This window comes from Ptychodera flava, chromosome 1 (genome assembly GCF_041260155.1).
Source record: "Ptychodera flava strain L36383 chromosome 1, AS_Pfla_20210202, whole genome shotgun sequence".
Taxonomy (NCBI): Eukaryota; Metazoa; Hemichordata; class Enteropneusta; family Ptychoderidae; genus Ptychodera; species Ptychodera flava.
In genome coordinates this window covers 11,340,518-11,357,234 of record NC_091928.1, presented here as the reverse complement: position 1 = coordinate 11,357,234, position 16,717 = coordinate 11,340,518, and the positions used below count along the sequence as shown (strand labels likewise).

The 16,717-nt window shown below is 36.4% G+C and overlaps 1 protein-coding gene across 1 annotated transcript in view; it reads left to right on the top strand.

The window, feature by feature from the left end:
* Nucleotides 1–16,251, top strand: part of LOC139130118 (arylsulfatase B-like) — a 34,857-nt gene extending 18,606 nt beyond the window's left edge. Inside the window, exons 7-15 of the mRNA XM_070695838.1 lie at nucleotides 863–964; nucleotides 1,336–1,399; nucleotides 2,476–2,573; nucleotides 3,024–3,166; nucleotides 3,559–3,617; nucleotides 3,916–4,036; nucleotides 6,435–6,478; nucleotides 11,269–11,361; nucleotides 15,776–16,251. Of these exons, the coding sequence (XP_070551939.1) occupies nucleotides 863–964; nucleotides 1,336–1,399; nucleotides 2,476–2,573; nucleotides 3,024–3,166; nucleotides 3,559–3,617; nucleotides 3,916–4,036; nucleotides 6,435–6,478; nucleotides 11,269–11,361; nucleotides 15,776–15,951 (900 nt within the window). The 3' untranslated portion in view covers nucleotides 15,952–16,251. The remainder of the gene's footprint in view (nucleotides 1–862; nucleotides 965–1,335; nucleotides 1,400–2,475; nucleotides 2,574–3,023; nucleotides 3,167–3,558; nucleotides 3,618–3,915; nucleotides 4,037–6,434; nucleotides 6,479–11,268; nucleotides 11,362–15,775) is intronic.
* Nucleotides 16,252–16,717: the final 466 nt, after the last annotated feature.

The following is a 16,717-nucleotide window of genomic DNA, read 5'->3' as shown; positions in this document are numbered from 1 at the left end:
CGAAAGTTGATGAAACCTGCTACATATAATGTGGCTTACGGCATTGTCCACTTGCTTTCGTTGCCGACAATAAAAATGGAAAAATTATTCTCTCAATATTTGTACCCCTCTTTCGGTTTGTGGCTATGTATAGTTTTCATCTCTGGGATTTTTCAACGTACATAGATCTCTTTCACCTACAGGCATGCAAACCATGTTGTAAACAACGTTCGGTATCGCACAGTGTTGAACGGAATTGCTGAGCGTGAGACACACAGAGCAGATGACACAAATCTTACAGAAAAATCTTACAGAAAGCCATTGCCATCGATATAGTGCACCATTATCAACATTATCTTTTAATTAATTTATTAAATGATTTATCTCGTAACTTCTCATTTTTTTCAATGCCTAAACCTTTATTCGTTTACTTACGAAAACATTGTTTTTCTCGCTGTTGGGCCACCGTGCTGGACAATCGTATGCATTATTATTAACAATAAGTTTATGCAGGGTTAAAGTTGCCATCACAAAATTCACTTATATTGGCAAGCCATAATGCAATACTACTTATACGTGCCTTGATCTTATATCAAAATTCTGCTGGCTAGAATATAGTTTTGAAAACCTTGATGGCTCTTGCAACGACTTGTTGCAGTGAGCATATAAAGACAAGAATTTACCTTTTAAGAGAGCATGAGTATGATACAGTTCGTATAGATAAATATATCACTTAGCGCTTCGACATGCTCTGTGGAGCGAGACAAGCAACTGTTCTTAGAATTTCGACTAATACATTACAATTCGTACAGGCACTTTTGATTTGCAGAATGTATGCACAAGTTTATATTTTATATATTTTTCATTAACTGTGACCCAATAGGAACTTTTTGCAGAGAAAGCTGCAAACTACGTGGCCAATCACGACAAGAATGAACCAATGTTTATGTATCTGTCATTGCAAAGCGTGCACGGACCACTGCAGGTAGATTGTTTATAATAAACAATTTTCTAATGCGAGTCAGAATTCCTTTTCCATGTTTATATTTCACTTTTGCTATATGTTCAGATTTAGCGTATTGAGTAACCCACCTTGAAGGCAAGAACAAAAAAGATGATGTTAGAATTATGTACATACAATACCACTCTTTTCTCGTAGATGTTCCTCTTAGCGCAAGTGATGTCTGAGATCTGATTTGTATCCGTAAATAGACAGGTATAACCAACAAAGATTTAAATTGTTTAATTATGTAAATGGGGTTAGTACAGAACTGCAATGCAAACCCGTAGTGAGTGCTTACTTTGTTTGAGGTCGTTGCTATATAACTGTAATTCTTTTTTCTATCATGATTATAGGTGCCGGACAAGTACCTTGATAGGTTCAATTTTGTGAGCAATATAGGACGAAGAATGAAGCTAGGTAAGGGCATGGACAGAATAAAACATGAACTATGCTTTTCAGGAAGTGGATTTTGTCCGCAATTTCTAGTAAAAATGCTCACCCGCCCCTTCTCATGATCAACGAATATGTTTTGTTTCTTTTGATTATTGTTATGTATTCAACCGTGAAGTTTTCCAAACATTTCGTTACCCTTGTATGTTAACAAATATCAGGAACTGTATGAACTGCATCGTTTCTCTTTCATAATGTTTAGAAGCAACAAAAAATAATAACTTAAATATTCAGATGACATCACATGACCAACGACCTATTTCTTTGTATCTCAGAAACTTCAGAGAGTACATGAGTTTTTCATGGGGATAATAGTATACATGAAACCAATTGTTCAGAACTGTTGTTATGACCTTTATCCTGCTGAAGTGTATCTGAGGAACTTCTAGAATAAGAATTGCAACATTTTTGTCATTAGCCATTTTGTGCAAATGCTTGACTCCATGAACCTAGGGATTAAATTGAATAGTACGGTGGCAGCCAGAGACGATGAAAATAATGCCCATGGTGTAAGAATGATGTTAACGACCATTATGATCATGATCTTACACAATATGATGCTTACATAGAAAGGGATGGTGCTTCTGATAGTGGTAACGGTTGCACTGAAAGACACGTACTTTTTACCATTGTTATTTTGTTCACAAATATGCCATTTCCAGGTTCATTCATCCATTTTTCCAAACAAAAAAAGTTTTTAGTGTACGGCGGACAATGACAAAGGAGATACCTAAAAGCCAAGGAATAGGGTTCTACGCTTTTTTCTTGTTTGTTACTTTAAACTTTACGTGATTCATTTGTGATTTATTCGCAAGAGTGTGAATGCGATAATATTCCTCTAAACATTATTGTATGAAATCTGTTTTCAAGTGATATTATAATTCCTATCCCTTTACAAGAAGGTTTCATTAGTCCTCTAAACTCTCCTTTTAAATCTGCCCAGATCCTTAGACGCTTGTTTATCTTTTCCAGAGGATCGTGCAAACAATTTCCGTGTTCACTAATAAATGTCTCACATATACTCCTTTTGTATTAATTTCAAGGAATGACGACAGCCATGGATGACACAGTAGCTGTTGTAGTCGAGGCCTTCAAGGAGCATGGGTTATGGAATAACACTTTGTTGATATTCCTATCAGATGTACGTACAATATGAGAAGGAAAGAGGTGCTGAGATAGATTAACATATAGCTGTTTAGATGAATGGAATTGGAGAATAACCGCCAAACTACTAGTATCAAGATTAACTAAAACTGTATCAAGGTGTCAGAAGACGAATTGATTATTGAATAAACAAACTTGACAAATCAAGTACGAAAGCGCACCAAAGATTGCATAATTTGAACTGCCGATCGTCAGACTAAAATCTCAGTTGGCGCCAAGCACCCTTTCGACGACTTGTACAAATGTTTCCTGTCAACGTGACAATATAAGTGGTACCTTTTCAAAAGATCTCAAGGTTTGTGATCTATTTAAGTCGGCATGCATAATTATGTGACCTAGAAATATAATTCTGCGTGTCTGCATTAGAATAGGGCACGCAAAAACGTGGTTGCAACTGTCGTCTGTTTATGCTTTCGTTTTGTTTCAGAACGGCGGACCGACAAACGAAGGAAAAGATGGAAACAACTGGCCATTGCGTGGTTCGAAAAAGACCTTATGGGAAGGCGGCACGCGGGTTGTTAATTTTGTCTATGGTACAATGCTAGAGAAGACTGGCTATGTAAACGATGGGTAAATGTGTAAATACATATACAAGCAAATACATTACATACATACATACATACATACATACATACATACATACATACATACATACATACATACATACATACATACATACATACATACATACATACAGACAGACAGACAGACAGACAGAAAGACAGACCGACAGAAAGTATACTGTATAACAAAGATGTGGGCAGATATAAACTGATAGAGGGCATTGTAACAATAGAGTAATACTTGTGAAATGTAACCTTCTTCAGTTTCCATGATTCTGTCAGTGCATCGTTGGGGACGAATCCAAGTGCGAAGTATGATGTATATTTTTGATCATGTATCGTTAGGGACAAATCAAAGTTGAAAGTGTGATGTTTATTTTGGATCATATATTCTTGCAGGATGATACATATCGTTGACTGGTTTCCTACTTTGGTGCACGTGGCTGGCGGCGAATCAGGTATTCACTGTCAAAGTTTTCATTTGCAATGCGATTGCTTTTAGACATGTAGCACAATTCAAGGGGTTGTTTATTTCTGATTGAGAGCGATGGGATGGGAAATTGTAGAGTTCCTTTATGTTTTGTTGTTTGTTTTGTTATCTGTTATTTTCCTCACTTTGCTTGCTTGTTTGCTCATTAGTTTTTTCGTGGTTTATCTCTTTTGGGAATATATTTGGATTACTACTCTTTGAAATTCTCATCTATACTCGGGCTATTTGTTGAGCTACTCAACTTAGATGTCAATACTTCGTTTCAGACGATCAAGACATGGACGGTCTCAATGTTTGGGATACAGTATCCAAAGGCGACCCATCTCCTCGTACAGAATTTGTTTACAACATTGACGTCGAAGAAGATCCCCCATATCAAGCAATCAGGTAAGAACGAAGATTTGAAACGATAAATTCAGTCCTGTTTCTTTTTAATAAGATCTCTACCTACAAGTGTTATCTCATTCAATCTGTAATTACCTTCTTTCATCATTTTTTTGCATTTTGTAATCTTCTTTCACACTTATATAAATTACATTATTACCTGTGAAATCATCTTACAGAAAAGTGGAGGTGTGTCAAACAGTGGGTTTCCACTTGTGGAAACTCACTATGTTATTATGTATCAGTGCCACACATTTTGCCTTGTACGCCACCATTTAACGACAAATCGTTTGGCTCCTTGAAGTTGGGTTATATACTGATGAATTATCTAGTTATAATATTTGCGATATGAATGTGCAAGACAAGAGGGGCTACAAAGAGGAAGAGTTGATACGCTTCTCTTAATGTGTGTTGTTGTATGCATCTCCGTACAATGTTAACCTCGGACGCGTTTTATTGTACAATGGAGTTTCATTGAGTGTTCGGTTTGCTTTGTAGAACTCGACAAGTCTACATGTTACTTATCACTATAAAAGTCAAAATTTACGAAAAGCTATCTTTGGTATCTGAATACATCGATTGTTTCCCATACGCTGTCTGCAATCACTTCCAGGTCTTTATTTTAATTAGAGAATATACAAGTAATTTTTTAAAGCGCCTACTCGACCAGGCTATACAGAACAGTTTGACTAAACAGATTTCACTATCATACCACAGCCAGAATAAACACACTAATCCTTCAGTTGTGATGATTCCTCTCCCCGTATAAAATGTCGATATTAATAGTCAGTGTTCTCAAGATTTAGCTAAACGGCAACCATTTGTACCATGATTCGTACATACATCAGATTAAGCAATATTAACACCGTATCGTACTTATATCGTTATCCCATGTACGGAAGGCCTTTCTATGTCTCGAAGATTCAGCCTCTTATTATTTAGACGTGTCCAGTAAACACCACGTTTCAAGCAGTTAATGAGAACAAAGGCGGGAACATTTTAGTGACAAGTCTTTTGACGTGGCAGGACGTGGAAGGACGGTAGAAACGACTCAAAGTAATGACGCTAACAACAAAACTTTAACGGCAAAATAGTCTATCATTTTCATACATTGTTTTATAGAGTTCTTCCACACATTTGTCGAGCATAACTACTTCAGTAACGTAAAGAAAATATGAAAAGGCGATATTAGTCTCCTTCTTGCTATTCTTAAATAGTAATGTCACCTGTTCCAATTTTGCCACAGTTACCATGGAAAGAGAAAATCTAACCAATCACAGATTTAAGAAAAGGAGCAATAACTTAAACATCGGCCACTAATGTCTTGTCATATGATATAATATTATGATCAGCTAAGTAACTTCATATGTCTACAATTTGGAAATTAAATTTTGAATCAATACACTTCTCGGCCATTAGCGTAATGTTGCATTCTTTTTTGAAAGTACATTTTCGATGTTAATACAACTCCATTATTCATTAATGTGCTGTAGCATTTTACATAAAAAAGCAAAACTGTCTACATTTTTAAAAGTTAGTCCCTGATATATACTCTACCAAGCGATTAGTGTCCGTTAATTTTTTTCTGAAAAAAGGAAAAGGGGGACTCATTATATATATCATAAGCAAGTTTTGTTCAAAATGCGTTCGCCTATAGATGTGCTGCTGACTAAATGATACATTTAAAGGTATCTTGTCACCTGTTCCAATTATGCCACATTTACCATGGAAAGAGAAAATCTAACCAATCACAGATTTTAAGCGGGTGGCCGCTTTCTAAAAACAGCGCCCTCACATGGGCATTTTGAATAACAAGGAATGCGCTTTGACCATATATGGGCATATTTAGATTTTGAATACCAAGGAACGCACTTTGATCATATATGGGCATATTTAGAGTACAGGTGACTGTATACCTTTAACATAATGAGACATTCTGTCCACTGCTCCAATTTTGATTTACACACAATCCTGGCCTATTTAAGCTTTATTACTTCTTTTTGGTAAAATACAAGACTTTCTTTGACTAGCTTAACATGAATGGTACTTCTTTTTCAATAAGTATATCTGTGTTTTATTACAAGTTGTTTTGCTGAATTTGACTTCTATACATTGCCATAGCCTGACAGAATCATCCGCCGCCAATTTGTCTCAATGCAAAAAGAAGAATGCCACACAAAGGACAACAAACAGCAAAGGAAAGAGCACCCTCGTCTGACCATTTAATTTCGCTTTTTAATACACATGACTACTTTAAAGTCCCGAGTCATCTAGATCTCACAAAGAGGATTGCATTCGCTGGCTCCTCTGAAAACTTGTCTACGATAATCTGAGATGTAGCTAAATGTTTTAAAACGTTCAAATTACAATATCTTAAATTCATTGTTTCGTCATATTTCAGGGTGGGTGACTACAAACTAATACACGGAAAGGCCGGTAACCCAAGTAAGTGAATTACTCGCGTTATCGGATATTTACACACGCCTACACCCTATTTGGTGTTTTCACATAAATTTGCCTCCAAACTAAGTTGTAATCGTGGAAAATTGCTTCCATCAATATCTTAAGATCTCATCATATTTTCACATACCATTACAGAACCATCAATTTTGTAAAATCTTGGAGCTATTATTAATTACGGCGTAGGGTCGGAGGAATGTGAGGAGGTCACTCAAATTGAAACCATCATGAGGGTTGCTCAAAATCTGGAGAGGAAGAAGGGGCTACTTAATTTTAATGCGAAATAAAACACCTTTCAGATTGCACTAAACTGCACCATTGCACACATCTATTTGTCAAAGTTTTACAGGATCCAGGACAAAACTAAACTGTTGTGAATTTATCCTCTATTGTCACGATACATATATTTTTATTGACTACATGTAGTTCAATAATCATTTTGACATTTAAGCATACAATATTCAAGTTTTTGATTTGAAGCTGGCAGCTGAAGAAATGACACAAGTTCGTAGATTTTCCATTACTGCATATTCTTTGATCTTCAATCTCTGGCAAACTAAGAAATGCTTTTTCCAAAAAGTATTGTCATTTTTTGGTTGTTGAGTATTGTGACTCAAACACAGATTACGCAAAAATGTAATACAAATATCAGTGTCTAATTTCATATTCAAACAGTTTTACTGAGTGCAAAATAAATTGAAAAACCTATCAGATACACCATTCAACACATCAATTGCTCAAAATTGTCAATGCAAGATAGGGAACTGCCCCTCTGACAATTTCCACTGAGCCTCTCTTGTGTTCTCTCCCTGTACTTTCAAATTCTGCCTAGTCAGATATCCTAGAAAAAAACCTCTGTCATGATCATGATACCAATCCAAATTGAACAATATTATATGGTTGGATATTTGTCATAGCGTCAGCTTTTACATCTGTATTTATTTATTCATTTATTTATTTATTTATTTGTTTGTTTATTTATTTATTTATTTATTTACATTTTTTCTGAGCGACCGATTTACTCTAATGAGTAATATTCTTCTCGGCTAACGCCAATAAATACAGCAAACATAAGTCGATAGGATACAAGAAAAAACGAAACAATAAAAAAAGCAAAAAAATCTTTTACAACGAAATGCGAGTCATAATAAAGTCTTTCAATAAACTTTTAAACTTATTTTCATTACATGCGAGTTTTACGTCAACTGGCAGGCAATTCCACGCTTCTGTTGCTCTATAATGGAATATTCTTTTGCCAGCGTTTGAAATACAACATGGACCGTAGAAAATTAACTGTGACGCTGACCGTGTAGGATACAAATTTACGTGACTTTGAGGAATAAATACATTACAAAGATCATGTGGAGCAGTATTTGATATACATTTGTACACTGTCAGGGCGAGGAAGTTAACAATACGCTGCCATACTGACATCACATCAAACGTAGAAAAGAGGTCAGCAGATGGATAATCATAGGGTAAATTAAACAAGACACGCAATGCTCTCTTTTGCAAAATGAAAACGTTATCCAAATTATATTCCGTAGTGTTACCCAAACTATGATACAGTAATCAATCGATCTTTGGATTAAACCATAATATAACACAATTCAATTATTAAGTGGGATAAATGGGCGAAGTCAGCGAATTAGACCAATCCGTTGACTTAGTTTCTTACATAGATTATCGACATGAATGCTCCAAGATAAAGTTCATCAAGAACCACTCCTAATACAGAACTATGTCGTACACTAGATATTTCACAACCTCCCATCATTACAGATAAAAAATTGGCATTTCTGATACGACCAAACTTATGTGGAGTTGTTATAATATGTTAGAAACATTAATACGCATAGAATTACAGGCTATCCAATTAGAAATTGGACGAATTTCAACATCTATTGCATCATTTACTTCTGTAATATTTTGACCTTTAGCAAGAAGTGTTTGATCGTCTGCATACATGTGTAAACTTGAAATATTGACAGATAACGGCAGATTGATGAGATCAAACGCTTTCGACAAATCTAGAACAAGAGCACTATTTATATAACCATTATCAATATTGAATAAGATCTCATCAGTCAAAATAATCAAGGCAGTCTGACAAGAAAAGTATTTCATAAACAAGATTGATTGTCAAGAAGCAGGCCCATACCAGAAAAATAACTAAATATAGCATTGTGGATATGTCTTTCCAGTATTTTTGAAAGTGCCGGTAGCACTGAAATGGGACGATAATTAGACATGTCATTAATATACCCGTACCTTTGTAAAGTGGAATAACCCTGGCACATTTGAAGGCAGTAGGAAATACAGCATAAGTTATGCACAATACATATAAAATAAGGAAGTCAAAATATCAGAAATTACAGATGCTCCAATTCTTAAAAGTTGACTATTCACATTATCTGCACCAGTAGATTTTGCTTGTAACAATGAATTGTATACAAATTCTTTCCTTATAGGAGGTATTTCAAACAAAGGGAAACTTCCAAGCGACTCTCTGTAAATTGCCTCAGTAAATCAAAATTATCAGTCCGACTGGACAGTGAAAAACAATCAGTAGAACGTGTGAAAAGGCGTACAAATAAATTGGCATATCATCATGTTTTGTATAGCAAATATTTTCATTGGTAAACGCTGAGTTTCTCGAGTTATTTGAGTTTATCATACTATTGTAGACCTGCCATATTGTAGCAGGTTTAGATTCATTACTGGTCAACATGTCATGAAAGTGTTACTTTTTAGCCTTAGTAATGAGGTGCACTACACAGTTACGGTTACGTTTGTAATCGTTCCACAAAACTGGTGATGATGACGTCTTGGCGTATCGAAGAGACAAGTCACGCGTCTTCATAGCTTCCAGGATGTCACAGGTCAACCAAGCTGGTTGTCTAAAACATCTGACGCGACGCTCAATTACAGGACAGTTCATATCACAAATCTGATTGAATATTGAAATCCACTTATCAAAATCAGCATACACATCATACGTATTATGTGTCACTTTGTGTTGTTAGTTTCACCCTTTTCAACCGTCATCATATAACCGATGATAATCTAGCAGAGTACATCAGGACTTGAAAGGTCTTTACTATCGCTGTATTTTTGTAAATTTTACAAAAACGTGTTTTGGTATTTAAATTTTCTAAGTCAAAATCTTTGAGTCATAGAGGGGTTGCTCAAATTCATTATGTTTAGCAGGGAGTTACTCGAAAGTTTTGAGTTTCCGACGAAGTTTCTCCGACCCCTCCAGGCCGTACAATAACAACGGCTTCCTAACAAACTACATATAAGTTGAGTTTTTCATAGTATTAGCTGCCCCAACCTCTTTGTGACAAAACTTCGTAGAAACATTATTTATGTTATGATTTTCATATTTTGCAATCAGAAAATAATTAAGACAATAAATTGGGAAGGCTTACGGAAAACTTAACATGGCAATAAATATATTAATCATTATCATATACCTAGATTCACGTACCCGTGTAAACCTATGGGAAAAGGCGCTCTTACAGGTGTGTAATAAGTTGCCGTATCACGCCCAGGTACACTTTGCCCTAATAAGGTAGTGTGCGCGCTTTTTCGAACTTTTCGTTGTCGTTGCTACGCGCGTTGCTATCCACGTACATTCCATTCGAAAGCACGTCAGCGCGAGATTCGAACCTGTTTCTATGCATACATTGTAGAGATTGCAACGACAAATTTATTACATTCGTACTTACGTTGTCTGGACTATGCATAGGCAATCTTCGGAACCTCCTGACACATCCTTTTAAAGGCCACGTTGATTGTTCAACATTTTGATGACAGGTTGTAAGCATTAGTTTAAACTTAACTTATCATGCCCTTAGGTGTAAAATGCACTCCATGTCAGTCCCCGTTGATTTAACCCGGGTATTTTGGGTTTCATCTGTCTGGCAGCCAATTAAAAAAAATCCGTACAGAGCGGCCAGTACCCAAACTTAGTATAGTTTGTTGTTACAACTGTATGTGATCAAATCTGGCGGCGAGAAAACCAATACTTTTGAACGGCTTCTTTGATACTAATCTCTTCCTATATTCCCAAATAAAACGATTATGAACGAGCGAACACTATGTCACCGACTTGTTTTGAGGGCTGTCTTTGTAAATTATTTTTTATTCTACCTACTGAAACATGCTCCGTTTCTGAAAGTAAACACCTTTCAGAGTTTTGTCCGTGTATAGACACATCATAAACATATTCATTCCGTATTCTCTGGTCTTTGTCAATGGTATACTATTTATATTTTTGTCAAATCTACAATAAGGCTGTGGAAATAATAAAGATTTCATATAAGGTGAATCAGTATAGATAATGACCAGAAACAAACAGCGTTCCAGACAATATAATAAGTGAATCCCGAAGGAATTCACTGTAGACATCTCTATTCCCCCATCAAAACCGAATATATGAATTCCTGTACCATGCAAAAGAGGCGCGACTTTCTCCTTGAGCAAGTGGATAATCTCAGTGCCTTATGCAGGACTGTGCATACCCACCCAGAATGTAATGTATACCTGTACTGATAAAATGATGACGTGCCATAGTGTTTACTTATGCTCAGCTTATTTGATGTAAATTGCTGTCACCAATTTGAAATATTAACAAAGCTGAATGCAAGTCATATTCTAAAAATCCAATAATGGGGTCATTTAACTATCACATTTACGATATGACATTATAACGATAATTAATACATGGTTTTGTTGACCTGTTTAATTGACAAAAATACTTCTATTTTAAGGTGATTGGGTACCTCCTCCCGAAGACGATAGCCTAGGAGGCATAGAAAATGGCCGCATTTATAAAGCCTTCACCAGGCTGTTTAATATAATAGGTAAGACTTTGGGCTTACTCTCTCATTTTAATACCTGAAAATGATGTCTTTCATGATCGAATACTTATGTATAAGGACAGAATAGCGTTTTTCACATTCAAAACCATATGTGATAGTTTCTTTGGTTTACATCTTGACGAACAATCTTGTTACGTTCGACCACAGAGTAATATCATAGGCAGAGTGGCAACACCTATTGTTTAAGGCGTAAGCGGTTACGTAAGCAATCCATGTTTGCCTCGCCTCACGAAGCTCTTGGCTCTCTTTTCCGAAGAGTGCCGACCATACACCCTTCGGTAATTTTCGGATTTTCACCAATTGTTAAGCGAAAGTATGTTCGACAAAGCTTGTGTTGTTGTTGTCGTGTGGTGCTGATCGGAATTGATGTGCTGGCGAAAACGGGAGTGTTTTGAGCTTCAGGAAAGTGGGTTTTACCGTTTTAAAAATTCCTCTCATATTTTTATGAATATATAATGAGTGTGTTTGAACCAAATTTGAAAGTCTTTTATCGATACTGTCTGGTTTTACTCAATGGTTTACGGTCAGTCATACCGTCTTTTAACGTGCGCCAGAAAGGACATGTTTATGAAACTGCTGGCGTGTTATGTTTTGATTGGCGTGAGGCAGTGTTTCTGGCCTGAGAGCTCACAAAGTAACTATGGTTGCTACGCGACTGGCAGTACGATGCCATCTCATCGTATGTTTCGCATAATCTCGTGTAATTATCAACCACAAGCCAAGCCTCCAAAAAGTTTAACACCTTTTAAGCTCATTTTAATATGAAAAGCCAATAGTCTACCGAGACAACCATGGAACAAAAGGCATGCAAGTGTTGCCACTCTGTCTATGATATTACTCTGTGGTTCGACTATAAATCTGTAGGGGTCATAAGTTGAATTAGTTATGTAATACATCGGTATTTAAGTAAGCTGGCGTGTACTTCTGATTAGACGAGAGCCTGTGCATGTAATACAGTTGAAATATATATCAGTGCTAAAAAAGGATACATCAACAAGCTACTTTTGGTCAACAAGGAAAAGGATGGATTCGAACAAATCCACTAATACAGTAGCTAATTTAAAGGCATGTTAAAATTTCAAATTGGTTTTAGACGTCCTGTTCCATAAAAGTAAGGTCCGAGACATATGTCCCGGCCACAGTGATTTGTGTTTCCGGCCTTATATGGTCCGGTTAAAGCACACTGATTGGCTGGACCCTTTCTCTCAGGTCTCATTATGTAGTGATCACCTCACTGCAATGTGATTAGGTGCCGTGTGTCCTTGTCATAGCCTCGTTCTGTAGAGAGTTCGCTGCCTCGTAATAGAGTGTCCAGTGACTTACTGGAAACCGTTGTAGTAACCAGTCATTCCTGGTGTCACCAACTGGTTCGGCCACGACGTGAAGACAAAGACAACGGCGCAAAATCCACACGAAACGTAAAACAATTCAATTTGGTTGTTTAATTTTACACTGCACGTCATGGTGTTCAGCGATTCCACCTTTTTATTGTAATATTTTAATGTGATCGGTAGCACACATACTTAATGCATTTCCGAGTTTTTTTGAAAATTTGGAAAATGTTTGGCATGGTTGTGACATCCTGTAAAATGTGGAAAGACGTCTTTTGCGAACCGATTACATAACATTAACAATGGTTAAAGTGTACGTGCACCTGAATCATGACTCTAATGATCATCATTCGCTTAAATTTTGAATATCGCCTCCGTAAGGAGTAATGTCACTATTAAACCATCAAGAAAGTAGGGACGTTCAATAGTGATGTTGTAAATATAAATATTTTGGAGGAGAAATGTTGATGTGGTAGATTTACTGATACTGCGATTTAGTTTTGAGAAATATCAATAGCATTTAAAATAAGAAAAAAGGATGAATTGTACAGGGCCATACTGTTTTAGTCAGTTGGCGATTAGGGCGTAGAGATAGTTATAAGTACACAACGCGTGCTTTTCCAAAAAATGGTTGAAATACTGTAATAAAATGAGAAAATGAATCATTATATCTTGAGTACTTGCTGCTAATAATTTACATTAACTGTTGCTCTCCGAACCAAGAGGGAACGAATGGTAAAAGGCTGTCCGACCGCCCAACACTTCAGGAATCGTTCCTTGGCCAGCTGGCAGTAAGCCAACTGTGATGTACCAACCAGTGTACATCACGAATAATACAGCAGGTCTTTTCGCATCAGGACCAATCAGAGTGCTGTATTTGTACACGCAAGCTGGTATAGTATAAGTGTAAGCTGTGCGAGCTCAGAAATTGTAAACGTCCCTCGTATTGCATAATTGTTACATGGATAACACACCAAATAGGTTAACAGTCGATGGTTTCTATACTGTTCAAAATTTTTGTGTTAAGAACAAATTTACTGTAGAAGTGACTTTAGTTCACACCAGCACCGGTCAAATTGAATCGTTACTAGCCAATATTCGAAGCCTAATAGACACGCATTGTTTGAAGTGGTGGACAGATTGTTTCTCTGGCGAAGTCGGCCTTCTGTCTTTGTCTTTGTATGTTGTGATCTAACGACATATCAGATGAAAACACTTCAAATGACTGGTATCCAGGAAGTACATGGAACACTACATTACGAGGCAGCGAACACTACAGGACGAGGCTAAGACAAGGATACAAGGTAGCCAATCACAGTGCCGTGAGGTGACCATACACGATAATTAGATATAAGAGAAAGGAACCAGCCTATCAGGGAGCTGTAAGCAGAGCTTATAGGACTGCAAACACCAATCACTGTGGCCGATCACCATACCGTACATGTCACTTTCCATCGTCAGCTTCAGTTCCATTTCCGTATCCGAGTACGGATGTTTGCTCATGTGTTTCACACACTTGAGCTAATGCCATAGGGATTATATCTGTCCGCGTGTATGTGTATGTGAGTGTGTGTCTGTCTGTCTGTCTGTCTGTATACACGATAACTCAAAAACGCCTGAACAGATTCAAGTCACATTTGATAAACAGGTACCATATGTTACTTGCAAGACTTGATAAGATTTTGCTCAATGTGGCTTGCATATTAAAGAAGTTATGCAATAATTTCATAAAATTTCATGAAACTTTTCACAGATGACAATCTCAGAAAACTATGATGATACTCTGAGTTTCATATCAATTACTGCTCATTTGAATATTCTATGAACTTTGTAATAAGTGAAATACCTCTGAAATTCTTGCACCAAATTTGATGATACATAAAACAAATGTTGATATGATATATAATTGTACTTTAAAGCATTGAGCAGTGTCAAGTTGATAATAGCTCATTTGCATATTTTATGAAGTTTTGTAGTTAGTCGTAGAACTCCGAAATAATTGCACCGAATTTGATGAAATCTACTGCAGATACTTATCAGACAAATATCTAACTTTGGCAAAAAGCATTTAGTAGGTTGAAGTTAATTAAGGATCCATTGGCATATTTAATGAACTTTGTAATTAGGTATATAACTCTGAAATTACGGCACCAAATTCGGTGATAACTTCTACAGATATTGATCTGATAAATATCTAATAATACCGCGAAGCATAGAGCAGTGCCATATGAATAATAGCTCACTTGCATATTTTATGAAGTTTTGTAATTAGTCATATAATTCCGAAAAAACCCTAATTTGATGAAAGCTGCTGCAGACAATGATCCGACAGATATCTGACTGTATTATAAAGCATTAAGTTGTGTGAAGTTAATTAAGGGTTCATTTACGTAGTTAATGAACTTTGTAATTAGGTATATAACTCTAAAATTACGGCACCATATTTGGTGAAACCTGCTACAGATATTGATCTGATAAATATATAATTATGCTACGAAACATTGAGCAGTGTCAAGTTAATTAAGAGTTTCTTTGCATATTTAATGAACTATGTAATTAGTGATATTACTCCAAAATTACAGCATTAAATTTGATGAAATGTGCTATATATGTTGGTCTTACAGATATCTAATTGTCCCATGAAGCATTGAGCAGTATCAGGTTAATAAACAGCTCATTTGCATATTAAATTCAGTGTTGTAATTAGTGATTTTATTCTGAGAGTACTGTGCGAAAGTTGATGAAACCCGCTGCATATAATGATATAACAGATATCTGATTGTTCTGTGAAGCGTACTACTATTAATGAACCTGCTGTAAAACATGTGAGCACATTCAGTTCACATCTGGTTTTGGTCCACCTCGCAGGCGTATACAAATTTGATTAGGCACGATTAGCATTCCCTAGCGCTTTTGCTAATATGTTGCCTATTGTATCCGATTGTTGTGTGAACAGTCGATCTGCGTTATGAGTATTCCCGTACTAATTGTTAAGTTAACCTAGTGTAATAATTTACATTACATACCTTTCTTTGTGTGTCGCCAATATCTTCTGCTACGCAAAGATGACCCGACGGAACGCAACGACCTGAGCGAGGCAATGCCCGACAAATTGGCAGAAATGTTGGCACGGCTTGAAGAACTGAAAGAAACTACCTACCCGGTTGAGTTCGTGCCGCGGACGAAAGAAGAGGCATCACCTAAAAATTTTGGCGGTGCCTACTCACCTGGGTGGTGTTAGAGAATGATCTTGCGAGCCGCCAGATTTAGATCAAGCCCGCTTCAAATATATCAAATGTCGAAATGATGAATTCTATTAAGTAGTTCAAAGAGATCACATCATTTTCTCAGTTAATTAATGGTGTCATAATTCAAACAAAACATTGGAGAAGTAGAACTTTTGCTTACAATAACATGTCATTACATCGTATTTTGATCAGTTGGTTTTTCACGATTACTTTACGGATCAATATTATATCATTCACTTTCTCTCAGTCTTTCTGTCTGTCCGTAAAAATATAATTTACTTTGCCAACCTGGATTTGTGTGTGTTTTTTGATCGAATCCGTCATTTCGCAGATAGAGTCCAAGTCATGGTTGAGTGTGAACACATATTTACACATTCATGAAAACACAGAAGAAGTGGTCCTCCGGCATACACAAAAGTTGCTTAACAACCAATGGCAAAATAAGAGATAAATATACTTCATTCCTTATGTGGATTCAGCAAATAGATAAAATTGGATCCATTGCTTTGAATGACGGTGTTTACTTATTCCGAATCAGTGGAAACAACAGATAACAAGGTATATTAAACGGGAAGTTACAGGACCGTGGGACGATAACTGATTATGCAATCATTTACGTACTACACGTTTTGAATTTTCATGTAAATATTGATTTATCAGGAGGTAAACACTGGAGATAAACACAGTCTGTCTATTACACACTACAGGGAATTTGAGTATTAAATTATTACCTTCTATCTGAATGTCAAAATCGCTGTC